Source organism: Aythya marila (assembly GCF_965140915.1).
Source record: "Aythya marila genome assembly, chromosome: 29".
Lineage (NCBI taxonomy): Eukaryota > Metazoa > Chordata > Aves > Anseriformes > Anatidae > Aythya > Aythya marila.
In genome coordinates this window covers 132,123-159,199 of record NC_139070.1, presented here as the reverse complement: position 1 = coordinate 159,199, position 27,077 = coordinate 132,123, and the positions used below count along the sequence as shown (strand labels likewise).

General features: G+C 40.9%; 2 protein-coding genes across 2 annotated transcripts; one reads left to right on the top strand and one right to left on the bottom strand.

Annotated features, from left to right (window-relative positions):
• The first annotated feature begins 443 nt into the window (after positions 1–443).
• On the top strand, positions 444–13,089 carry SYT11 (synaptotagmin 11). Its single transcript, XM_082780953.1, has 4 exons — positions 444–579; positions 5,107–5,930; positions 9,225–9,348; positions 11,169–13,089. The coding sequence occupies exons 1-4, from the start codon at positions 546–548 to the stop codon at positions 11,477–11,479; spliced, it is 1,293 nt and encodes a 430-aa protein (XP_082637079.1). The 5' UTR covers positions 444–545; the 3' UTR covers positions 11,480–13,089.
• A 7,192-nt stretch (positions 13,090–20,281) lies between these two features.
• RIT1 (Ras like without CAAX 1) lies at positions 20,282–27,040 on the bottom strand. Its single transcript, XM_082780717.1, has 6 exons — positions 26,912–27,040; positions 26,713–26,834; positions 26,240–26,296; positions 25,370–25,443; positions 24,708–24,899; positions 20,282–23,699 (listed from the first exon to the last, which is right to left on the bottom strand). Exons 2-6 carry the CDS (start codon positions 26,804–26,806, stop codon positions 23,469–23,471), a joined length of 648 nt encoding a protein of 215 aa, XP_082636843.1. The 5' UTR covers positions 26,807–26,834; positions 26,912–27,040; the 3' UTR covers positions 20,282–23,468.
• Positions 27,041–27,077: the final 37 nt, after the last annotated feature.

Sequence of the window (27,077 nt, the reverse complement as noted above, 5' to 3'; positions counted from 1 at the left end):
GACGACCGCGGGGGACCGCAGGCGTCGGGGAGGGGGGGGACGGAGAAATGAGGGGCGCCGCCATTTTTACGGGGCGGCTGCGTGGTGACAGAGCCTCGCTCCCCGCCTGAGCCTCGCCCCCGCCTCAGCGGGGCTGCGCCGTGCGGGGAGAACCGAGCCGCAGCTCCCAAACGCTCGGAAGCGGCCCCTTGTGTCCCGGGAGCGGGAGCGCCGCCTCCGCAGCCCCCGCACCGCTGCCCCCCGGGGCCTCGCCTCTGCCCGCGGCCCCGTCCCCGCCGCCACCGCCCGCCCGGCTCGGCGCCCGGAGCGCCGCCACTTGCCGAGTCACCGCCGGGCGGCTCCGGGGCGGGGCGAGGCGGTGCGGGAGGGGAGGTGGTGGTGGGGGGGGGGGAGGCGGTCCCGGGGCCGGGCGGGGCGTGCGCTGCATCGGGACCAGTCGGCAGCTCCTGCATCCCGGGCGAGGAGCATCCTCCGGGCGGGGGCCGGTACCGCGGCGCCTCCGCACCGGGTTCCGCATATTCGGTCGCTCCGGCTTATCCCGGACCATGGCGGAGATCACCACCGTCCACCCCAGCTTCGGTGAGTGGGGCCGGGCCGCGCGGAGGGCCCCGCTCCTCCAATTCCACCCCCGAGCCCCCCCGCCCCCCTCCGCCAGTGCTGAGCCAGGCCCTGCCTGGTGCCACCGCCGCACCCCCCCCTCCCTCCCCCCCCCCCGCCTCACAGCGACGGCCCCGTTGGCGGCCAACACCCCAACACCCACCGGCAGCCGGGGCTCGCCCCCCCCGCCGAGAGGATGCGAACGGAGCTGGAAGAGCCCCGCTGGGAAGAGCGGGAGCCCCGCGGCTCGGCCCGGCCGCCGGTACCGCGATGCCTGGGCCCGGCCGCGCCCCAGCCTTTGTCTGCGCCTCCCCGCGGGCCGCCGGGGGCCGCGGGAGCGGCTGCGGGCCCGGCAAGGCGGTGCCCACCGGGGGAGGGGGGGGGGGGAGGGCGGGGACGGTGCGGGGGGGTCCCCGAGGCGGGGGCGGCGGCAGCCTCCGGCCGAGCGAGGCCCCCCGGGGCTGCGAGGAAGGCGGCGGGCAGCCCTGCTAAATCATCGCCTGCGAGACGGCCCCGAAGTGCCCCCGCACGGCCACGCGTGGGCCCCGCCGTGGCTGCGGGAGGTGTTCGCGGCCGGCTGGGCCGCCGGCAGCACCGTCTGCCTGCCTCCCCACCGACCGCGAAGGTGCTCGTACTGTCCCCGCAGGGCCTGGTGGTACGGCAGCTGGGGTGTGCGTCAGGTTGGTTTCTCCAGCCTCGCAAATTCAAATTGCTGCCTCTTTCTGTCCTCCAGCGATGGACTGACCTTCCCTTCCAGCTGTAAGGCCCAAGAGTTAAAGCACGGTCACTACATTTCCTTTAAATTCTAAAACGCTTTATAATAATAATCCATGCTATACCATTTATCTAATATGCGCATTTACCTTTTACATCTTTCCTGGAACCCGAGAGCCTCGTACTGCCATAATTCAGCTGCTGGCCACCGGTGTCCATTAGGGTATAATCAGCAAACACCAGTATTAAAAAGAAGTTTTCAATGATTTTTCATTAATTGAAAACATCGTTCCATATCCCAAAAAGTTAGTCAGTAGTTCAGTTAAATCTTAGCATCACATCAGAACAAAGATCTCATCTACAAATTTTGAATAAAAAAAAGTTATTTTTGATAGAGGGGACAAAATAGGCTGCTGTGTTATTTAAAATGGGCATTCAAAACACTATTCTGTGCAGAACCTTCAAAAGCTACACTAAAGTATTTTTTTAGGTAGCTTTGTATCTGTGCAGCTTAAAACTATAAGGAATTAGGGAAAAATTTCATGAATGTATGGAAAGATTACATAAAGTAGGAGTCTTCAGCCATGAAAAGAGAGGTGCCAGAAGAAGCACAGAGCAAGTAGGGAGTGATCATTTCTTACTCTTTCTTTCAATACAAGAACAGGCATCAAATGAAGTGAGGTGAGGTAGGCTCAAAATTAAAGCAGTTGATTTTTCAGGCCACATAACTAAGCTGAGGAACTCTTTGCCACAAGGCATTGTAGGAGCCAAATTCAGGAGATCAGACATTTTGATGGAAGACAAATCGCAGAGACTCAGCTGACGCTTCCTAGTGTGACTGCTGGTTGCTTCTTCTAAGATCGTGTATCAGGAAATAAAAGGTACAAGAGCTGATTCTTTCAGGACACACTAGAAACAAAACCCACAAAAACTGAGATCAGGACAAGAAAGGAGTTTCAGCACTTGTCTTTTTTTGCATATGCACTGAAGCTTATTGTATCTGTATATGGCTGAATTGTACTGTATTCAAATTGGCTGTTAAAGACCAATTGCCTCATTTCAAGGAACATTAAATAACAAAATAAAGATATGCATATTACTGTTTAGTTAATGTTGTCAATACCTCTTGCTTTAGTTATTCCTGTCCCATGACTGTGCTTGGCAGTAGGGCCTAAGCCAGATCTATCTGTGGAGTTGGTCACCGTGTGAACGATATCCAGCCTCAGTAAGGGAAGATTTCTATCTAATTAAATGTGATTCTCCTAATTCTGCAAAAAGGAGGCGTATTGTTACTTGAAAATCACAGTTTTCCCTCAGTTTATCAGATAATCAGGTTATAGTCTGCTGGTCTTGTCCTCAGGACTAGTAACCTGAATGAAAAATAATGTAGAAAGAACAGAGAAGATAAAAAATTAAGATGCTCTCTGCAGTTTCAGGTATGAGTTTGGAAGATTATTTTCTGTTGCTTAAGGTACAGAATGAAATTAAGAAAATCAGACAAGTTTATCTTTTGTACCGGCTGTTGCATTTAGCTATTGTCATGGCAATAATTCTTTTTGTTTTCTATTCTACTGTGGAAACAATTTGCAAAACTTGTGAAGAAAAAGACAGGGCTAGATGGGTTTGTCTTCCACAAAAAATTTGCTTCAATAATTAGTAAAGCAATAACACAATAATAATGATACCAATACCGTAATTGCCAAAGTAATACAGTAATATAAAAACATTGCTTTTAGTAACAAGTAAATTTTTAACCTTAAGATGTTTAGACTATACAGAAAGGTAAACACCTCAGAATCAGTGGATTGTTTACTTTTTAGATGAATTTAATTTCTAACTCCTACTTATTCCTTCTCAGTTTAAGGGGGTCAAGGAAAGTCTTGCAGAAGGCATCTGTCCAGCAGAAGATATGAATGTTGCAAGAATTAAAAACCAATTTGAATATTGTGTGTAGGGAAGGAAGGGAGTTGCTTCAGAGAGGGAGCAGTTCTATGACAACTGCAGTAAAGGTGTTTGCAAAATGCCTTCTGCGCTGTGCACTACTGGAGGAGGAGTGTCTGGGCTCAGAGGCACCCTTCCTTTTCTCCCAGCTTATTATACTACCCACAGCTAGCGTGCAAGCACCTCAATGCAATCATTCGCCTATGTTGCTCTTCTTTTGATTAGCCGTGGAATAATCTGCTGCACTGAAAGGAGGGATTGTCTCTGCAGTAATTGGGCCAGAAATCATTCGGTATCGATAGCACGATGTCACCAGTAGGAGTGCTGATGAAGATAAGGTGCTGTGGTTGCTTGGTGGGTTTTGCCATTGCTGTGTGCGCTAGGCTCTTAATTTAACGTCTGGCCATTAGAAGAGAGAAATCGGGTTGCTGAGGCCCGTTTGAGCATCTCCGGTGCGTAGTCTCCCCAGGCTGTCAGCCCCTCTGCAGTGTTTGGCCGTCCTTACTGTGAATTCCCTCCCTCTAATTTCTCCCTGTATTTCCCAGTGTTACAGTCTGTGTGTGGTGCTCTTCATCCCTTTGCTGTAGGGGTGGTCTGAGAAGAGCCTAGCGCTGTCTTCCCACTAAGAAAGTGAAGACAGCAAAAAGATCTCTTCCTTTTCCTTCTCTTTTATGACTGAGCATACCCAGCTCTTTCAATCCATCCTCATCTTCCATCTGCTCACCATTCTCCATCCTCCATCTGCTCCAACTCTAATTATCTTGGTGGCCCTTGACTAAATTTCTTGAATACATCGATATAATGTACTGGAGAAATCAAAACTCCTGGTTTCATTCTGGGGAGGTTTCAATACCTCCCCAAAGTCAAGTGTTATAAATAGAAAATAACTAGCATGGTTGCTAGAAATTAATGCAGTGCCTTTTTATTCTGGCCTGTCATTGCTGAAGAATCCAACTGACAAACTCTAGAAAATATCAAATAATCCTGAAATACAAATACAGAATATTCTGTCTGTTGGTTTTGAACATTAGATTTTTCACATTAAAAGGAGTCTTGGTAACAGTGGGGTGGGAAGACTTCTGTCAGCAGCTGCCAGCTCATCAAAAGCTGAAAGAACGTAAATAGCAATACTGGGGTGAAAAAGCAGAGAAATGTTGAATGCAACGCAGAAGAACAGCTAGAGAGCAACCTCAACTTTTGGGTGAGACCAGTGCGACCACTACATTCGTGCATCACCCACTTTCCTAGAGGAGGCTGTGGGAATGGTCAGAATGAAAAGTGGGGGAAAAACGATCCAGCAGCGTGATACAAATCGTCATCATGTTAGAGGGACATTCACACACTGTCCCTTTCTCTTATACAGCTCAGCTCAGGGTCATATTCACCCCCCACCAGAAAGAAAAAAAGTAAAAAAAAAATCTATCCAAGGTTTAAATTGTTCATAATGGATAAGAACAGATCCAGCGTTTTGTCTGTAGTTATCGTTCCCTTCCTGTTGTTAAAATAGAACTGTGCAATGTTTTTAAACAAGGCACTACATAAAAAAGAGACTCTCCTGCAAATCAAGGAATTCTATTCGTGTGGAGCTATGTTACTGCTGGTAATAGGGGAGATTGGTTTTAGCAAGATCAGGAGATCAGCCAAGAGTAAAACTTAGGTCAGTAGGAGTGCAAAATGTTTCCCACACAGGAACACAGAAGTTACAGGAAGTCACTTTTTACTCTGGGGAAGCTTTGATACAAAGGTTATTGAGTAGTATCCTATAGATTTTCTATCCAGATGCGTCAGCTCTTGTAGGGCTATGGCAAGCACAAAGATACGAGCTATCTCCTCACTGCCTTGTCTTCCCTACAGATGTCTCTCCAGTTGTGGCAGGCCTCATTGGTGCTACTGTCCTTGTGGTTTCTGTCTCAGTAACAGTTTTTGTGTGGACATGCTGTCACCAGCAATCAGAAAAAAAGCACAAAACCCCACCATATAAGTTCATTCACATGTTGAAAGGCATCAGTATCTATCCGGAGACCTTGAGTAACAAGAAGAAAATTAACCGAATCCGGAGAGACAAGAACGGCACTCCTAAGGAGACTGGAAGGGGAAACATTTTGGTGGATGCTGCTGAATCTGGTTTAATAGGGTCTGATAAAGCTTCAGACGGGCCAAATGCAGCTCCCCACATTGATCAGCTTCCAATAAAAGTAGATTATGGAGATGAACTAAGTCCAGATCAAAGCCTCACCCCGGGAGGAAGTAAAACTTCCTCCCCGTCTTCTCCAGGGGACGATGTCATGTTGGGAGAACTGACTTTCTCAGTGGACTACAACTTTCCCAAAAAAGCACTGGTAGTTACCATTCAGGAGGCTCATGGGCTACCAGTTATGGATGAACACACTCAGAGCTCTGACCCATACATCAAGATGACAATTCTTCCAGACAAAAGGCATCGAGTGAAGACTCGTGTCCTTCGCAAGACACTGGACCCAGTCTTTGACGAAACCTTCACCTTCTACGGGATCCCCTACAGCCAGCTCCAGGATTTGGTGCTTCACTTCCTGGTGTTGAGCTTTGATCGCTTTTCTCGAGATGATGTGATTGGAGAAGTCATGGTGCCCCTTGCGGGAGTGGATCCCAGCACTGGGAAGGTTCAGCTGACCAGGGAGATTCTCAAAAGGAACATACAAGTAAGTGACTTCATGTGGTGTGACTTGAGACTGCTTGCATTATATTTGATTCCAGTTCTTTTGATTCGGGAGCCTCTGTGATCTAGTGAGCAGGAATTCTTAGGCATGAAACCCATTTTTCCACAGATGCATATTATTTTAATAATATATGGCTGTGCTCTTTTAGTTTGGCGGTTCTTTGCTGTGTGGTTATGGAGGTTTGATAATGCATAGACATTACAGAGGCATGCAAATGAGGAATGTTATAATCAACGATGCTAAGAAAAAAGCATGCCCATCTGCAAATAAGGAGCTCATGTGAGAAAGGGACATTTGTTGGTGGCCTGCCTTCTTTCACAGACTGTGTTTGTGGGGGACGGCTAGAGAGACGGGTGCTATGAATAAGTTTTATTGCAGATTCTGAGTAACTATATCCTGCTCTGCAAAGACAAATCTCACTTAAAGAGGGATTCATCTGACCATTTTAGACACCTACATTTGTAATTGTCTGCATCCAAATTTGTTACTATAGGCTGTAAGTCAGTAGAACATCAGCATAGTCATCAGACTTTGACGTATGATTCTTCCTGGCCTGGAGTAGACATCTAAAACAGCTCAGATAAATCCCACCCTAAATGACCCTCTTTTTGTCACCACTTGAGGATGAAGTGTGTCTAAGCTGGTTTTGTCAAATGTAGACATCTAAAATCCAGGTGAAATGAATCCTGTTCTTAGTGTCTCGTGCTGTAAACTAGAAAGATAAACAATCCATATAAAATTATGGCTTACGTTAATGAAGATGTCTTCCGTCCTCAGGAAACAATCTCCGCAGGTGATTCAGAGGTGCTGCAGCCTCTGAGCAGCCTTGCAGCCTCCTCTGGTCCCGCTCCAACAGCCCCACATCTGCCTTGTGTTGGGGACCCAGAGCTGGACGCGGCACTTCAGGGGCGGTCTTGGTGAGAGCAGGGCAGAGGGGGACGCCCCCCTTCCTCGCCCTGCTGCTCCACCACATTTGGTGCTGCCCAGGGTGCAGTCGGCTTTCTGGGTTGTGAGGGCGTGCTGCCGGTTTGCAGCGCCTTTTTACATCCAACAGCACCCCAGGTCCTCCTCTGCTATAGGGGGGTGGTACTTAGGTGTTTTTTATTTGGTTTGGTTTTTTGCTTACTTTATTTTTGCTGCCTGTCCTCCAGGTTCAATAGGAAATGTCATTTGGGGTCACTTATTGCCAAAGCATGCTGAAAATTGTTGCTGAGCTCTATAAAACACATCATGCCTTAGAGCAACCGTATTTTACTTGAAGTTTTCTTCTATTTTATGTAGCATTATTTTTTTTTTAATTTTTATTATTTTTGTAAAGTTATTTAAAGGAGACTTTGTCAGCACCTCAAAACAAACCAAAAGAATCACAATAAGAATGGAGTTCTGGTGTTTGCTTTTCTAAAATTCTTGGGATGCTTTACATTCTGATAAAAAAAGTAACTGGTTTAGGTTCTTTTATTGTATTATTTTCGATGCATTGACTATATCTGCTAGAATTTCTAGAAGTAATAGATTAAAAATAGAGGAAAAGATCATGCTAAATAAAAATGGATTTAATCAAGGATGCAAATTATTTAACGTTTCTTAGTAATTAAAGATAGATTTACCTTGGTGTTGGGTGCGCATTGAAAATCTGCATAGTTTCAGAGTGTCAAAACAGCTGTTACTGAACATAATTTTCAGTGTTACAGGAAATTTGAAAATCTGGAATATTGCATTGCTTTTAAAACCCAGTAAATTATTGCACTTACCCAAGCCAGCAAAGATGCACATTGAAATGAACATTCCCAATAATTTCTGACAGACCATCTAATGCAAATCACATGGAAATTAAATTAGTTTAGAACAAAAGATGCTGACAACATACACCACCAAGGCTACACACATTGTTTTCCCTTCTTCAAAAGATTAAAAAAAATGTTATCATAAAACTTTTACTATCACATTTTCCTTCTTCATGCAGATAACGAGCCTTTTGAGAAGCACCAGACCAAACAACTGCAATAGATAACCAGTGGCCCTGTGTGCTATTCCAGGGTCATTTTCTATATTATTAAGTAGCTAGCAACAGTATGAGAAGGTTATTAAATATTGCTCCCTTCCTAAAAGGGATGGAAAAAGGTACTCCCTTTGTCCATTGTATTCTGGAAGCCAAAATTCTTAATATTTCCTCCTGGGCCAGGAAATCACATATTAGCAATATACTGTATGAAGTTGTGTGTACTCACATCCCATAATTTTGCATACGCAGCAATGGCTGCCGTTCCTTACTTTTGAAAAATTTGTCTTCAAAGTAAACACACGGGAACTACTGAAATAAAGCAATGCTACCCCAGTTAGAACGAACATTTTCTTTGTTTAAGTTTACAAGCAGTTTTCTCCAACTAATTGCAGCAAGAGCGTTTGAAAAACATTGTCCTCCTAGGCGATCACCAGAGCACAGCTCACATTTATTGTAGTGATTTTCCTGGTGGAAGGCAGGAGAATTCTTCCATTTGTACTGTACTGCGGGGCTAAAAGTACAAGGCAGTGATGGGGACACTGCAAGATGCCAAGTCAGAGTTTTGAGCATGCAACTGTACGAGTTGTTGCAGTGGCTCTGCCATCAGTGCTGTTACTGACACCATGCAATCTCATACCCATACTGCTTTCCTCAATTGCAAGTGAACGTAATCTAAATAAACTTAATCTAAATTAGTGTCATCTCAAGGAAAGTTAATGAATACCATCTGGAAAACAAAACTAATAATCTTAATAATGTTACTCTTTGAAAGGTTGTACAGAAAGTTTAATGGAATCGTTTTTTTTCTTTTATCTTCATCCTTTACCTTGGCAGACTCAATTGATGCTGAAACTTTCAAAGTATGCCTACAGAACTTCAGCTACTCTCCAATCTAAGCTACACCAAAAGTCAATGTACAAAGCTGCTAAAACCCACAGCTGTTTCCAGAAGCACACCTCAGATTGTAGCCAGAGCTGCTCTTTTCTCTAAGTATGTCCACCAGGTTTACCCTTAGGAAAACAGAATTCAAGGGGAAAAGCTGTAGCAATGTTTACTTTGCTCAGCAAGCACAGGGTGCAGAGCACAGGATGATTTTTACCTTATGCAACTTCATCTCCTTCTATAGAATTCATGTGGCTAAAGCTAAAAATGTAAGTAAATAGACCACCGAATTTTCCAAATTCTTAGGCATTTAGTGTAGGGAAAGAATTCTGGTGACCTCGAACATTTGCCCATATTTATAAGACCATTTTGTTGCTGTTTCTTTTTCACAGAAATGCATTAGCAGAGGAGAGCTGCAAGTCTCACTGTCTTATCAACCTGTGGCGCAGCGAATGACTGTTGTGGTGCTGAAAGCCAGACATTTGCCAAAGATGGATATCACTGGCCTCTCAGGTAGAAGCTATTTACTCCAGCTCTAAATGTGTTTGCACTCTGCTTCACAGAGTCACACAAGGACATGCAGAGAGCAATTCATAGGTTGACTGATGTATTGGACACCCTTACACAGTTTGGGGGTGCTATAACAAAATGCCACATTGTCGTTTGTAACGTGAAAGAACTTTTAAGTATAGCAAAATACAAGCTGGGTTAGGGGGAGAAGGGAAAGAGAATATATTTTACAAACAGAGCACAGTAGCTGCTGATTGTTGGATGGGAATTGTATTGCAGAAGAAAAATGCTGTGCTCTCTTGAGAGAAGAATCTATCTGACTAGAAGTGATTTTTTTCTAGTCACTGGAAAAGTCACTAGATGTTCAGTTCACTTTCAGATCTTTTTACCTGTCTTATCTGAACATCTTTTGATGGACTGCTTTTTCTCCAACTCTTTGTAAGGGTGATGGATCAGTCTAAGTGACTGAACAGATCAACAGAGGGTTATACAAACAAGACCAAATCTTTCCTTAATGTGTTACTAACAGTTGCATCTTTCTGGCACCATCTAGTTTCATGCGGGTAGCATTTTCTGAATCCAATCAAATCTCTGTGCCTCCATGCTGCCATCAGTCATCATTTCCCTTACCATCATTATGTCCACTAGGAGCTGCACATCCCTCAAATCCTGCCCCTGACAGAAGAGGGTAGAAGAGGGTGGGAGTAAAAGAGTAGGAGATAGATTTGGAATGATCTGTGACATTAAAAACATTTCTGTTTGGTTGTTTGTTGGGAAATTCTGCTGTGTGAAGAGAAGAGCAGCTGTAGTGGCGTTCCTATTCTGCAGTCACAGCTTCCCAGATTCTTGAATCCCCCTAACAAAGGTTTCTTTCTGAATTATGGGAAAATGATTGGAATCAACTTGAGACGTAGTTATTATCTGACTGATACCAAATGTAGTTCTGTTTCTGCAGCTTTTTGAGGTGCACAGAAAAAAGAATGGAGACTAGCTTTAATTCTCTATTGTAGGTCTTAACTTTTTCTCAAAAAAATAAGCTTCCCATGTATGATCTCCAAATACAGGATACATTTTTAGTAACTGTTCTCATACCTGCTGAATCTCACAAGGCTATCACCATTTCCTTATATGATCTTTTTATATTTTTATATGTATTTTTTTCTGAGTGAGATCTTTGTTTCAGTTTTAAGAAGTTAAAATTAATTTTGTGAGCTGGGCAAGTGCCTTCCAGCTTCAAAACTTGCACTATGTGTGAAAAAGGACTGGATGCCAGGTATCTTAATTTTAAACCTAAACAAACATCTGCATAAAGAGCAAGCTGACTGATAAAATAATGAGGCTGGTAGAAAAATGAAGGCATTGTTTTCAACTTTTATTGGTTTTAATACCTTCCACTACAAGTGTTTTCCATCCACAAAATCTTAAAACCATTTTGACACTTTGTGGGACTATTTCCTGAACTTGGGTAAAAATATTTTTTGTTATAGCTGACATTAAAAAATGAAGGTTTTGACCACTTGGACACTGACCTCACCAAAAAGCTACCTGTTTGGTAATTCTAGGCTTAATTACCACAATTTACATGCAATTTGCTTCTCCCAGTTTCCCATACAGGGCTGAAACTTGTAAAGAACATCAAGTGGTAACTTCAAGCTGGTTGCCCTGCAATGAAAAAATGTGCTAACAATACTCCCTTACTGCGGGAGGCGAAGTGACTTGCACAATTAACTTGTAGCTGGCTCAAGTTCAACAAGCTAAACCATATCTATTACCTCAAGGAGCATTACTGGACTGTGTTATTAGTTTGTTTCTCTCTTCTATGGCAGATCCCTATGTTAAGGTGAACGTTTATTATGGAAGAAAGCGTATAGCAAAAAAGAAGACTCACGTGAAGAAGTGCACTTTGAATCCTGTCTTCAATGAATCCTTCATTTATGACATCCCTGTCGATCTCCTTCCTGACATCAGCATTGAATTTCTAGTTATTGATTTTGACCGTACCACAAAAAATGAAGTGGTGGGACGGCTGATTTTGGGAGCACACAGCATCACCGCAGCTGGTGTGGAACACTGGCGAGAGGTGTGTGAGAATCCTAGAAAGCCAGTGGCCAAATGGCACAGCCTGAGCGAATACTAGCAGAGGTTGCGGCAGCAACAGCTGACTCATAGAACAGACTTAAACTTCGTTTTAGCTGTAGAACTAAACTTTTGTGAGCAGCAGCAGCTGATCGGTTCTCTAGTGATGTGATTTTGCAGGGCACTAAAATTCTAAAGAGCATTAAATTAAAAAAAAAAAATACCACAAATATATATAACAGTGTAATCACGCTATTGCATGCCTAATACAAACTGAAATTAGTATAACTACCAATATCAAGTTGCAGATTTTAATACAATTATCTGTCACTATGGAAGTTGTGTTTGTGCCGAACTGTCTTTGCTGGTATTCACCAAAATTGGCCTGTCTTTTTTAGGCTTCTCCCAAAGTTTCTGAATTCTGCTGTTTAACCTCTAGTTCCTTGTTAGTTTGCCTGCCCATTGATTCTTGCAGTTCTCTTCTTTACTGGTTTGGGAGTACCAACTGCATTTTCATATAAAGGTGGTTTTGAATTCTGCACTAATGCAAAAGGAAAATACAGGGGAAAATGGCACTTTCCTTCAGAGAAAAAAATAATTAATTTATCAGGTATTCAAATATTTACATTGTGATATACTTGCTATGGAGCTGTAAGGCTACATCAGAGGTTTGCATCTAAAATTCAGACACCAACAAACTGATCACTTTGCATTTGACACATGGAAATTAGCACAGACGTGATCTTACAGATTAATAGAATTGGAGGAACTCCACTATATTACATTTTATTTTACCCTGTCTGTGCATGAAGGGCCTGAGAAAAACAAAAACTGGCATCATTGATTCTTAAGGAAACTCTTGCTGATTATTTTAAACATTAAATCTGAAATTCTACATGATTGGTAAGTTCTGTTGTAATGGCGTAACACTGAGATCAGAAAATAGCTTGTGGAAAAGAGCTTTAAAATGAAAACTTCACCAACCTTCTCTTAAATTCATATCTGAGTGAATTTGCATTACATATGACAGCTCTCAAAAAAAATAACTTAGGGCAAAGTCTGTCACTACAGAACAAAGTCTTCAATAAGTTAATTTTTAGGATTTCAAAGCAGCTTGAGTTAGCTCTTAAACTGTGAATATGACTTAGAACATGCTTACTATTGTCTCCTCTGAAATGTAAAAAAATGTTACTTGATAAATACAACCTGCAGCACTTCAGGCTATTGACCCTGAATAGTCAGTAGTTTTGAACAGAAGTTCATAAAGTTCCAGAAATATGAGTGAAGTTTGGAAAGAGCTGCATTAGATCTCACTGTAAACACACTAGCCTGACATTTTTTTTTAATATCAGATTAATATCTGGGCAAGTGACATGATTTGGCTTCTTACTACATTCAAGCCAGGAAAGGATGATAATTGGCAGCAAATAATGAATTGTAAACATTGCTGGTAAGCTGAGTGTAAATATTCATAACAAGCTGTAGAAATTCAAATTATTTCTGAAGTCTCCAGTGGAAATATAAAGCAGAACTGAGCTTGCGAAGAGGCATGTAGAAGACTGCAAATTTTCAGTATTCATTTAGTTGCATCCAGGCAGCCAGTCTGTTCTGTGCCCTGTGGAATGTAAATAATGTACCATAATTAAAAAAAAAAAAAAAAAAAAAAAAAAAGATCATTTAACTCATTTACAGGTCTTGACTACTGAATTTTAGAGCCCTCTTGGAAAAATGATCCTTTCCACCTTCTTACTTGTGAAAGTAGAATAATGGAGCAAGTCTTAGTTTTCTTTCCAACCAAAATGTAAAGCAACTGCTGCTGGGATGGCTCTTCATGCGAACAGTTAGCACTTTGTTAGTTGCCAATACTTTGCATTCCTTCCTTAGAAATTATTTTTGGAAAGCTGAATTTTCTCACTCATAACGAGTTACTCATTGAAACTTCCTTCTAGACAGTGTCTTTTTAGCAACTGAAGTTGCATTGAATCTGAAGCTCTCTATTTGTCAGTCTTGCATGGCAGATGGAAGCGTGAACTTTTGTTAGTGATTAATTGATCTTGATCACAAGGATTTTTGCCTGAGGTTATAGTAGATTTTATCTTTGTCTTAAATGCTTTCTAGCTCATGCGCTATTGGTGGCTTACAGCCACAAACAATTCTCCTTTGGAAACTGGTGTAGATCTACTTAACTCCTCATTTTTGCACTAAGCAATTGTGTTGCTGAAGTTTAGGAACTTTTCCTCAGAACTGTGCTTTCCAATGACGCTCCAAACACCTGAATAGAACACACTAACAAAAAAAAAAAAAAAAAAAAAAGTTCCCTTTTTTCCTTCAGTGTGAAAAGCATGCTTAAGCCTAGATGATCTGTATAAGATTCTTTTAGCTGAAAACAAAAGATGAACTTCTTTGTCAAGGAAACATGCTCAGGGTGAATAGACGTAGGCGATCGGGCAGGTAGAAGTAGCTCCAACACTTCTGGAATAATAGGAAACTGAAGATGTGCAGATATATATATTTTTAAAACGTAAAATAGACAGTAAGTGACAGTGGACTCACTGTAAAATCTCCCAGATGTGGTTATTCTTTACCTTGTGTCTTCTATTGTAAAATTAACTTGGACAGTTACAACTTTGTGTGAAAAAAAAAAAAAAAAAAAAGAAAAAAAGGCAAAAAACCTAACTCAACATGTGTGAAACTGCATAATGCTATAAGCTACTTGACATTATGTAATGCTATCTTGTATGTTGAATTTGTTAACGCACATTGAGCGTACAAATAAAAATTAAATCACTTTATCTGCTGGATGTGCCCTGTTTGACTGTTGGCAACACGTGCATAACTGTACTGAACATGAAGAACATTTTTAGAAGCATGCATTTCTGCTGTATCAGTTCACAGGAAAAGCATACATAAAATCTTCCTCAAAGAAATAAAGAGATAACAAAATCCAGGCAATGTAAGCATAAAAATTAATTAAATGTTAGCATATACAAAAACTATAATCCACACACCTTAGTACATGGGTATAATTTAATATGAATGGATGTTTATTAGCTGGCTAACTTGAACCTAAGTAAAATAAATAAATAAATAAATAAATATCAATGAGCAGAAAAAGATGCAAATTGAATTTTATATTTCTAATCTAGACACATTCCTGGATTCCAAGGCAAAACTGAATTCTTCAGGAACACTTTCGTCCATATCACTGTGTGAGATACACCAGTCTCTCCTAAGTACAGTGATCTGGCTTCTGTAACTGGCTTTTTCTGCAGCTCCACATCAGAATAACATTGCTAGGCACAAAGCCATGCCTATAGAAAATGCCAAATAGCACAGAACACTGAACTGTGTTTCCACAGCAACACAGGCTACAGCAGGCACTTTAATGCTGTACTTCACTCTTTGTGTACTTCCCTTGTGAAAGGGAAACTATCACAAAGGAGCAAGATCCAAAGGTATTTTAGGTGTCTAAATACCTAAAATAAACTTAACGTGAACTTCAGGTCTCGTTTTTAAGGAACGTGATGGTTTCAGTCCACATTTTATGAAATGATTGTTTAATGGTCCAGAAAATTGAATGTGGTCAGTGCTCATCATACACGATTTTCCACCAGAAAGGAACGGCTCACTTTCAAAGGAGGGAGCACCACATCCAAGAGATAAGAATATCACAAACTTTTGTGCTTTGAATTCCAACTGTAAAGTGCACTTTTGGAAGATTTTTGCATGCCTTCTCTAATACAAATGTGCCATAGTGAACATAGTTAACATTTTCGGCAGGAGGTCAAGGCAGCATAGGGGTGCAAAAGGACAGGAAATATTAAGAAGTCGACATGGAAATTCTGCCTCAATTTGACCCACCCTGTCAAAGGTGGGATCTTTGATTCTGGGAATTTTGAACAGTTCTTAAAGGAGGAGGTTAAGGTCAATAGAAAAACTGGAAACTTGGGAAACACTTTACACTGAACGTTAAAAGAACAAACAAACAAACCAAACCAAACCAAACAAACACCTCTTCAACTTGACTCCACTACAAGTTGAAAATAATCAAGGTGCAACAGGTGCCATGACCAAATTCACTGATGTCATTCTCAGCTATTTTAGTCATAAACTTAATAATACTGAGGAGGAAGTTACTGAAATGCTCAAGAAGTTTAATCAGCATGACCTGACTCCTGCTTTGGTGAGGTCTTTCTTAAATTCAGTTCCACCATACAGCTTTATAATGGCAGTCTGACGAGGTGCTTTACACAGAAACCAGAAACATTAGAAGCCACTAACTGCGATGCGGTGAGCCTTGTTACTCGTGCGTGCATTTGAAGCCAACGTCTGACAACTCAGAAAAGAGGGCTCTGTGCTTTAACAGCTGTACGTTGTTGTCTGCGCTGTGATTGATCCCAGTGTTTAAGCACCGCCAGTTTATCATCACTGTAATAACTGCAGTTAGCAAAGCAGTTGACTCAAACTGCTCAGCCAAAGTGCACAGTCACTAACTGTTTTCTACTGTGGAAGATGTGAAAGCAAAAATCTCTCTGCCCCTCTCTACTTGGCTTCTGTGTCTAATGCTGCATGCCTTTAACAAACATCCCATTTCAGGTTCTTACACCATTCAGCTGAAGCAGAAACAAAAGAATTTGCATTAGAAAAAGAAGAAAAAAAGCAAATAGAATGGGTTTGACAAACCATGAAAAGAGAAATGGTTTTTAGAAAAGCATGGAAGCTCTGCTCTGACTCTCTTCCCACCTTCTTTGGGTCTGAGCGCTGCTGCCATTTAAATCAACGGGATTTTTGCCATTGCTTTCACTAGCAGCATAATTGGGCCCCTCCTTCTCTGACAGCTCCTACCTCACCTAATTCAACAGAGGAGCAGGACTAGTTACCATGGTAATGCGATTTGCTTCTTGATCACACTCTGGGTCAGGGCTCTTTCGGCATTTCCTTTAACAGGCAGAGTCAGAAATAGCTTATCTCTCTCCAAGCCCCCTTCCCTTTCAGGGCAACCAGACCCATCTCTGGGCAGTGCCTCATGTTTTAGGCCTCTCTTCCCACCCTGGTTAAAATGCAGCTTTTGGATCTTAATCATTTAAAAAGACGCTTTGAGACAGATGAAACAGCCCCAACACTAGTACTGTTACTGTTGAAATTTAACAAATCTTTGCTAGTAGCTATTTAAAGTTAAGCTCTCTCAGAACCTACAACACCAGAAAATTGTGATGTCTATACACAGGTCTGTAATGTCAAACCTGCCTGGTTTTCTTTCAAGTGCTTTGTCTGAATACCTGTTCTACTTTCTTCTTTCTGTGATCCTTGAGAAGATCCTTTATCTCCCAGGCCAGTCAGGAAACATGACAGGAAAGGAAAAACATACCAAGAAATAAGTAGGAGAAAGTAAGAAGATAACTGAAGGGAAACGATGGGAAAAGGAGGAGGGAGACAAAGCAGCAGAAAGGCAAGCACTCTTTGAGGCCATTTGGTTTGGGTTTAGTTTAATTTTCAGCAAATTTAGAATCTGTTCCTTTTGCTACACTTCCTTCACTCTTAAGTTTGACATATTTCCTTAAGATATGCAAGAAGGAACCTTCCAGGGGGAAACCCTCCCTAACTGGATGTTTGGGTTAGGGGTATGGTTCAGGTCAGAGTTTAGGGTTAGTGTTACAGATAGGTTTGTTATGTTTTAGGGAACATTAAGATTATCATCCATGAGTGTAGTTTTAGGGGCCATTAGGGTTAGGGGCCATTAAAGTTAAGGGTCAGCTTTAGATATTTATACTATGGATTTTTTACATGTATGTAATATACATAATTATATAATATTACTATATTTCTTGTAATTATGTGGTTTTTTTTTTTTTTTTTTTTTTTTTCCTATATATCAGTAAAAAAAAAAAGGGGGGAGGGGGGGAAAGAAGGTCTGGGGATCATGGGGAAAAAAAAATCTATAAAAGGAGTGAATGCAAAAGATGACCTTGCGCAAAAGCTGCACTTTGCAGACAGAAATCTAATAGTAAGGCTTTACAGAATATCATCTAATCATACTGGATGCTAACAGACCGAACAGGTAGCTTGGCCATCACCGACCCATACCTTTTCTAAAGTTATCAATATTATCTGCAGAGAATATTATTTCCTTGCAACTCCAACATTAGTCACAATATGGCCCCAGAAGAAGTTCCACCTTTTCTAATTATATTTTCAAAGTGCTGTAGTCTCTTCTTTGCAATAAAAAGGAAAAAAAAAAAAAAAGGAACCAAAGGAACCAACAACCCAACCACACAACTGTCCTTTGGGATCTTATGGCAGGATTGGTTTTACTGGTTGATGAGTGTTAGTGTGACCATGCTTAGGCCATGCAATAAGGTTGTTTTAATAAGACTTTTTTTTTTCTTTTCATCCTTTCAAGTTACTCTCAAACTTCACTAAGTTTTAATAATGTTTTCATAGTTGTTGGTTTTTTTTGTGTGTGTGTGTTTCTATGGTTTATTTATTCATAGAGTATTCAAGTTATATGCAGGATTTAAAGCTGATTATTAGCAAAGAAGGTGCGTGTTAGATGAGACCTTTCCATCCAGAGTAATACTGGTTACATCTTCCACTGTAGGCCATCTAGTGGTTTAGCTGTTGCAGTGCAAATTCAAGTCATATGCCTCTTGTGCATCTTCCATGAATTGAATGCGCAGACTCACTGGAAGAAATGACCTCAGTCTATGCTGTGCAACATTCCAGCTTCAGTCATTTGCTGTGGCAAAGTGCAAACCAGAATACAGCTGGCTTGCGCTGGAGGAAAAGGATCAGATCAGGACCATGCATCTTAAATCTTGTAAGGTTTCTTGCAACTGGATTTATACCTGTGTAAAAGAGCAGGCATGTCAGCAAGCTCCTGTGACCCAGATACTTGACTTAGTTATCTGGTTTCTATATAGCATTTTTTTCACCCTTCCAGTCTTCCAACATAAAGTACTGCCACTTTAATTCAGTAAGAAAGTCACAGGATTTCTCAGTTATATGTAATTAACATCGGCGTATCTTAATTTTTTACTAGTTTTGCACTTTTGCAAACAATTTCTTGTTATGTCAGCAAAAGACTGACTTCTATCAACAGTAAGAAGGTGTTATAGTTTTGCATTCTCACAATAAAAGCAAGCAAAAGTAAAGCTGTATCAGCACCACAGAACATAACAAAGCTTTTCTTAGTATGCTCGGAGTGGACAACAGCAACATTTGCTCAACTACACGTGCATTATGACAGTGTTAGACCCTTAGCTATGATTTCTTTGTTCCTGGGAATGTTTGTGAACATATCTTGGTAATTACTGCCTTAAACACACCTCCGATGTTGGCCTCAGGGGGATGAAACACCGAAAAGCTCTCCCTGTTCCCAGACAAGACACATTTTACACCTATCTGAACTCTTGAAGACCTAAACAACAAACATGCAATAGTACTAACTTCTGTAAACAAAAAAACTACCTTATGGATCGAAGTTGCCCTTACAGTAAGCTTTTATATGAGAAGAGAAGAGAAGAGAAGAGAAGAGAAGAGAAGAGAAGAGAAGAGAAGAGAAGAGAAGAGAAGAGAAGAGAAGAGAAGAGAAGAGAAGAGAAGAGAAGAGAAGAGAAGAGAAGAGAAGAGAAGAGAAGAGAAGAGAAGAGAAGAGAAGAGAAGAGAAGAGAAGAGAAGAGAAGAGAAGAGAAGAGAAGAGAAGAGAAGAGAAGAGAAGAGAAGAGAAGAGAAGAGAAGAGAAGAGAAGAGAAGAGAAGAGAAGAGAAGAGAAGAGAAGAGAAGAGAAGAGAAGAGAAGAGAAGAGAAGAGAAGAGAAGAGAAGAGAAGAGAAGAGAAGAGAAGAGAAGAGAAGAGAAGAGAAGAGAAGAGAAGAGAAGAGAAGAGAAGAGAAGAGAAGAGAAAAAAGCTCCTGTAACTATTTAGATAACAGACAAATGGCAGCTGACAATCACCTTGGAGAAAGAGTTATAGGAATGCAGTGGTGTTACTTTTTTTCATTCCACAGATATTTTCATGCTGTTTAAGGAAGAGGTCATCACTGGAGCCAGGCCTTAAGCAGCTTCTAAATTTCCAGGGAGAAGCCTAGACACTAAGCCCATAGCCATCTGCTTCCAAGAAGGTAATTTGAGTTTTTCCCCTAATTCATTCTAAGATCTTACCCACAGCACTTATGTATTGATAATTTTTAGTATGAATGCTGGCAACGAAGTTTGTTCCAGTCTACATTTGAAAGACATATAGCCAAAAAAAAAGAAAAAAAAAAAAAAAGATTCAAGAAGAGCCTTTTCCTTAGGGTTAAATTACGTTTGCTGTTTTTAGGGAAGTATGACAGTCATGTAGCAAAATGAACCACCTCCTGCCACTTAACTACACTTTAACATGCTGACTTCGAATAAATTGGCCCACTCCATTGCAAATAACAGGAGCAACAATAAGACCAGTGACAGCCAAGCATGAGAACAAGGTCATTGCATTTCTGAACTTGACTCAGGATTAATCGAAGGTTTATGCAGGTACAGGGTTAACAGGGAGATGCATTAGGATATTTTCTCTCTCCCCCAAGACAAGTAAAGAAGCAAAACTATCAGGAAATAAGGAATGTCCTCAACTGTGAAAAACAAAAACCAAGAGGAGCATGAGCAAGGTGACAGCAGAATGAGTTACTGGAAATCCCTAAGAAAATATGATAGTCTGTATATTCTTAAGTTGCCTGCAAAATCGGGCAAGCAGCAATGTAATATGGCTTCTAATGTATTAAAGCTAGATAGACCTGTAATATTTTATAATTGGCTTACAAATGAGACACAGTATTAAATGAAAAACTGCACACTAACGCAGGAAGAAAATACCACCACAAAGGCCGTCACAATTGTACTATTTACTACTACTTAGAAAATACTCTTAAGTAATTTTTATATTTCTAATAACACCTTGAAGGGGTGAAAAAACAACCATGACATAGACCAAAAGGAGCCTCCGAACAGCTGCTTTCTATCAGTACAAAATAATAACATACAAACAACCAATGCTCAGAGAATCATTCTGATTCATCAGAAAACACAGGACTGGTTAGCCCAGCATCCCAGTACTGAAGTATCTGGATGAAGATTTAGACATGTAACTCGTCCAGTAATTCTTTCATTATTTGTAACTAGAACTGCAAAAGCTAACACACCTTATGTAGACCATAGAAATGTAAAGTAATACAATTGCAAAATATCTGTCATTTAAATGCTTTAGCAACAGACATCTGAATTTTTAAGCTTTGCACTACTTAAACATAAATTGCCAATTCCATTTTTAAAATTTATTATTACTATTATTTTACCTTCAAGCCACCAGCTAGCAAGATGAGCATTTTCCAAAGTAGCTTAAAAACACACCGTGAGCTTTGCTACTTCAGCATTCGCATGCTAAGCAGCCTTCTACCCATCATGCTACACACCGCACATTAAAACATCAAATACAAATTTTGTATTAAAAATTCTATATTGTGTCAAATAAAACAATAATCCCGTGTACAAATTTATACATGATAAAAATAAAACTCTGTTTGAATAATACTGTAAAAAAAAGTGCTTGCTGCTGTTCTGATTTAATAGTTCTATAAGCAACAGGCTCACAAAAGGCATTAGTAAACACTTGAATTGCATTGAAGGAATCAGGTAAGGCACACACATCAGTTACATTAAGGTGAAAGTAAGTATTAGTCCCATATAGCTTTCAGTACTGCTGGCAGGTTAACTTTGCATGCTGTCTGAAAACTTTGAATATAGGAAGCTGACTAATGCTTATGTTAAATTACTGAATTAAGGAAAAGCATGGGGAAAACTTGTAATCACAATCAGTCCCTTGCTTAGCAGTCCCAGAAGTCTGGTTTGAAGAAATTGTTATGACAGAGTCAGCAACTGCTTTTAGAGCAACATCTTAGTTGTCACTCCTGTCCACCCCAAATTCTCTGCCAAATGGTTTTCCTAGGATTTTTAATTTAAGGGTTATAGACAGCATTTATTTATTCCAACAATGAATGAATACTAGGGCTTTAAGTTCTAAACCAGTAACTACTGAAAAGATATGCACAACTGCTCACACAGTTCATTTAAAACAGGTCCTACATTCTCAACAATCCGAATTATTCTCAGTCTCTTTTTCAATCAGCGTTATGTGCAATGATTACCAGTGTATCGTAACACTGGAATTGTGGAAGGAAGTGAGAAACAGAGACCAATTTAGATATTTAGCTCAGCTACAAACATAAAATAAAAAAAATGCTCACCCCCAATTTTTTTTTTTTTATTATAAATTTGTTTTTAATCCCACACAAAGCAAATACTCTTAAAAGCACCAGGGACAGAATTTCCAGTGGTAACTTAAATAGTAAAGAGTTTAGAAAGAAGTGTAAAGGTTTATATTTGCTATCCTTACTTGTACTAGATCCTTTTACATACAAATTTGAACGACTTCATTTTCAGTTTTGACTGCACATATGCAGCACACTAAGACTGACGTTACAGATCTTATTTTTAGTCAGTAAGATTAACAGTTACTGACATGGATGATCAAAGATTAACAGAAGCTATACTATACCTACAGTCTACAGTCTCTTTCATTCCTAAGCTGAAAGATTCTAGGCACTTAGGTCTCTAAGAAAGGTGTTTTAAACACATCTGAGTCACCTCATCATGATTTGCTGTACTATTTAAAAAATGAACACCAGACATTCATCTCTCCAGTGACCTTTTAGCACTGTGACATCAGCTCTGGAGTTAAATTCTATAACCAATGTACATGTAAATCACCTCAAAAGCAAAAAATAATCTGCTATGCACAGAGCATCTGCCTCAGAAGCACTTTCTTAACTGAATCATTGATTACTGAGCATAAAAAAACAAATGTACATGCACTAACTGTACCTCTTGTATATTTAAGGTCAGGGATATGAATATCTGTCAAGATAAATCTGTCATTGTGCCCAGCTAGTTGCTTCCTTCTACTGCATCACTAGTTCTATTTTTAAGACAGCATTGGAAGAATCTTACCAGCGTTAGGGATATTAATTCTGGGCCCAGATACCTCAGTTTCAGTCATTTTCTTTACAAAGTAGTTATCATAAAATAATTTGAAATGACTACATTAAAGACTTCTACTCAATGATACTGGCTCCTTTAAAATAATAATATAAAACTGAATGTAAATAAATAAGCCACTGCACCATTACAGCTGTCATTTTAAAAAGCAAGTCAGAAAATTCAAAGCTGTAGTTTCTAGAGCATCTACAGCATCATTACATTACACATGCTATGACAACACAGTAAATGCTATATACAGTAGGAAAATGCTACATATTCATGCACTGTTGCCAAGTTATAGCTGCCATAGGAACCATAATTTGCTTTTTCTGACTTGTTTAGAATCCCACCTACCACACTGAGATTTAACTGATAACTCAGATAAACTTGCACAAGATATACCACATTACTTTTGATAGAAATATTCTTCTCAGTGAGAACAACAACAACAAAACCCCTCTAGTACATTTCCCTTCATTGCCACCAATACGTAACCTGACAGAGTCATGACATACACTTTGTAAACTATTTCTCAGGATGACCTCGAAAAGCCTTCTCTCACAATGTGGGTTACTGTTCTGGAGAGCAGCAAAATTTTGTTGTGCAAACAACTAGGAAAAAAATTAAGTTAGGCTGGGTAGAAGTTCAGCAATATTTTTACACAATTCAACTTCCAGTATGCAGTGACCAAAGACAAACATTAAAAAGTGCAGTGTCATAAACCTATCAGCATCTGTAATCAACAACATATAAACAGTATTTGCTGGATCCAGTCAAAAAATGACAACAAAATTGTTACTGTGTCTTAAGTTAAATATCCAAAATGAAGAGAATACCAATTTAAACAAAAATAATTGGTAAAGTTACACACTCCCTCATAAAAGTCCTGTCAGTCTAAAACATACTGTTGAAATGTCACTAAACCACTTCGGTTACAAATGGCCGTTCACAGGTTTCATTCTGCAGAGGAATTATCTCCGTTCAAGTGACTGAATCCTTCTTCCTTCTAAATGGTGACTTTAGTCTTTTCCACATGCTGCTTTTAGGTTTGGATTTTTTTTCCATTGCCATTACTGCTTCTTTTTCTTTCCTGCGGATTTCTCTCACAAGAGCATGAAATACATCATCAATGTAATAACGGTACGCAGCTGAAGTTTCGAAAAAAGGGCAGTTGAATTCTCGAGCTAAAGCAGAGCCTTCTTCTTTGGAGACCTAAAACAAAGTTCAGACTTATCAAGAAAGGCAAAACCATGAAGTGTACCTCTTCCTAGTCTGCTCAGCCCAGAACTTTACATGCACCCTCTCCTAGTTTCCAAACAGCATGTTTCAACCGATGTCTAAATCTTTCTCTACAAAACCATTTCTTTGTCACTCATTGCTTCTCAAGCAATGCAATCATCTGTAAGAGATTCTCCGGACATGGCAGCTTCTGGTCAATAAAACACCATTGAAGAAGAATTCCTTTCTTGGAACTTAATCACGGACTGCCTAATATGAGCAGTTCTCAGAGTTAATACAAGTATTTGTCAGCTTGGTCAGTTCAGGGTATTTCTTTCTCTTGGTTAAAATCTATTATTTTTGTCAAATCACTTCCTGAACACCAGGCTTGCCGAAGACATACAAAGACAGACACCCACTCCCTGTTCCAAGGTGCTTTACACCTCTTAGCATGGGGTTCTACCTTAATTATCATGATTTTCCTGCCACAACGCAAACTAAAAAAATCAGGTATAGAAACAGCACTTCTGGAAATTGTTTTTCATGTCACTTTTCCATAAAGTAAAGCTCTGCTTCAAACTGTTTTCCCCACAGACAATACAATTTCCTTAAGCTGAAACTCATTTTCTTTCTGTCCATTCTTAGATTCTAAGTTCCCCATTATTATGCCTCCATTCTTATCACACTTGCATCTGTAATTTGTAGTAGTATTTGCAAGTGGTTCACGGAACGCTGTATCTCTATTAACAGCATCTCTCCTCAGGAATTAAAGAAGATTGATTCTTTGAGTTTCAACCTAGGTTTTTCCTAGAATCAATCTGAAAACTTTACCTTTGTGATTGCATTTGGTTATTCAACACATACCAGGTTAAATATGTACTTCTCTAATGTTCAACTTGTATAGTAAACATGCAGAAAAAACTGAGGAAGGGAATCTGACCTCATTTATTACTGCACTTTACAGGAGAAATGTAATGGAGGGCCAATTTCTCAGCCATTTACCTGCCGTAGCTGTGTCAGATCAGATTTATTTCCCACCAGGACCACAGGAGTGTCATCAGTGCGCCGAACGCGATAGATAAGCTGTTTGAATTCACGTACTTCATGGAAACTGCGTCGGTCTGTGATTGAATAACAGATGATAAATCCCTCGCCAGCCCTCATGTACTGGTCTCTCATGGCCGTAAACTCTGCCTAGAAACAAACAATTATATTTCAATTGCACAAGTATGATGACTTTCCAGTTTGCTTAAAATAGGAAACAAAGTATGTATTCCAAAAACAGCTGCATAAAAATTCTATTAGCAAACTGGTCATCTGTCTTCTCATCCTGTTACATGTAGGATGAGATACTATTGGATTAATACCAAACTTCCCTTGCTATAGAAATTATACAAATGCGTATTATTTTCAGCCAATATGCTTGTTGAGCATGAATAGCAAGATGCAATGAAGAAAACAGTATATGAAACGAGTACTGCCTGGGATGCCTGCACATATAAAATGATACAGATGCTATAATCAAGACGATCTTAGAAGAATTATGACAGCTGTAAAAACAATTTGGAAGTAAAGACAGACATACTTTTACAGGATTTCTGTCTCTGTAACTGATCATTACAGACTCCTAACACCCTCCTACTCACTTATTAGTACTTACATACCTGCCCCGCCGTGTCTAAGATATCCAGATTGGCAGGTTCATCATCAATGCGTATTCGTATTTTATAAGCATCCTCTGTGAATTCATGGTACATCAGAAAAAACAAAGTTGGAGTACAATTGCAATATACATTAGTCATCAATACACAGAATGTTACACAAGAACCATGTAAGCTGTTAATATTATAACAGTAAGTTAGCCAGATCTTCATTTAACAACAAATTAAAATTTGATTGCTTCGTGATTTAGTGTCTTCTCAACTAGGTCCATCTGGTCCAAACCCTGCTGAAACATGTTCACCCAGAACCACTTGGCTCAGGACCACATCCAGGTGGCTTCTGAATATTTCCATGGACAGAAAGTTCATAGTCTCTCTGAACAACCTGAGCGGAGGTATTCCAGGCCCTTCAGCATCACTGTACATAACAATATATTAAGCTCTGAAGCACTTCACCCATTAACATGAAATTTCTAAATTACAAAGCACAGTTTGGTCTGACAAATTAACAGTAACTGATCTGCATCAGATTAGATTAGATTTTTAGAACAGAAAACTAGCAATCACCCCTCAGAAGTTTCTTATTCTTGTTTGTCAACATACAAATACCAGGTAGCATGTGGCCCAAACAAATACATGGTGGGAAAAACGTTCAAGAGAGAGAACTCAGGATACGTATCCCAGTCCTTATGGTAGTCTCAAAACTTTTAATGCTTTAAATTAGTAAATTAAGGGACCTGATTCCTCAATTTACAGCCAAGTTTACAGACTCCTTTAAATTGAACGCTTTACAGAAATGGACTCGACAGAACCTCAGTCTCCTAGGAGGTGGAGTGAACGGCAAAGAGTAAAGAGAAAAGAGATTTTTCATACCAATTGTGGGATCGTGATCCTCCGGAAATCGGTGACTGATGAACTGCATAGTCATGGCTGGAAACAAAAATTGGACGCTTACAGTCACATAAGCCTAATAAATACCTGCCACTTCGGCATTCACTTCACAACACGCCTACGTGCGTTATTTACCTGATGTTATTCAAGTAACAGCTAGAAGATAAAGCTGACAGAAAAAACAATGCAAGACTACCAAGAACCACAGATTAAACAACGCAGAAACATGGAGAACTACACTCTTATCCTCAACAAACGCGGCGTTAGAGGGTTCAGAAGCAAAGCTAAAAGCTTTTTTTTTTTTTTTTTCCCCCCAGAGCACGGAAAGCGACGCCACGCCGCGCTCCCTCCCGCCCCGGGCGGGCAACACACGAACCCGGCCCGCGAAGACGGCGCCGAGGCCGAGCAGGCCACGGGGCTTCAGGCCTCTCCGCGGCCCCGGCCCCCGCACGCACCGCTCTTGCCGACGCCGCCGGCGCCCAGCATCACCAGCTTGTACTCGCGGGGCTGCCCCGGGGTGCCGCCGCCCGGGCGGGCTCCAGCGTCCATCTCCTCAGCGCCCAAGAAGCCTCCGCCCCTGAGGAGGAGAAAAGAGCGTGAGCGCCGACAGCCCCTCTCCCGGCCCCACCCCGCCCCGGCCCCGGCCCCCCTCACCGTCAGGCTCCTCCGCGCCGCATCCTCCCGGCCGCTGCCCGGGACCGCGACCTTCGCCCGGCCCCCGCTCCGGCCCCGCTCCGCGCCGAGGCAGCGACACCAAAATGGCGGCGGCTCCTGCTCCTCCGCCAGAGCCCGGCCCCGCCTCTCTCCCTCCTGGCCACGC

Excerpts from the sequence above, each read along its gene's own strand:
- SYT11 (XM_082780953.1), top strand. The coding sequence starts at position 546 with ATGGCGGAGATCACCACCGTCCACCCCAGCTTCG. Across the intron at positions 580-5,106 it reads CACCGTCCACCCCAGCTTCG|ATGTCTCTCCAGTTGTGGCA; the intron begins GTGAGTGGGGCC and ends TCTTCCCTACAG. Across the intron at positions 9,349-11,168 it reads TATCACTGGCCTCTCAGGTA|ATCCCTATGTTAAGGTGAAC; the intron begins GAAGCTATTTAC and ends CTTCTATGGCAG.
- RIT1 (XM_082780717.1), bottom strand. The coding sequence starts at position 26,806 with ATGGACGCTGGAGCCCGCCCGGGCGGCGGCACCCCGGGGCAGCCCCGC. Across the intron at positions 25,444-26,239 it reads GGATCACGATCCCACAATTG|AGGATGCTTATAAAATACGA; the intron begins GTATGAAAAATC and ends ATGAATTCACAG. Across the intron at positions 24,900-25,369 it reads TCTTAGACACGGCGGGGCAG|GCAGAGTTTACGGCCATGAG; the intron begins GTATGTAAGTAC and ends GTTTGTTTCTAG.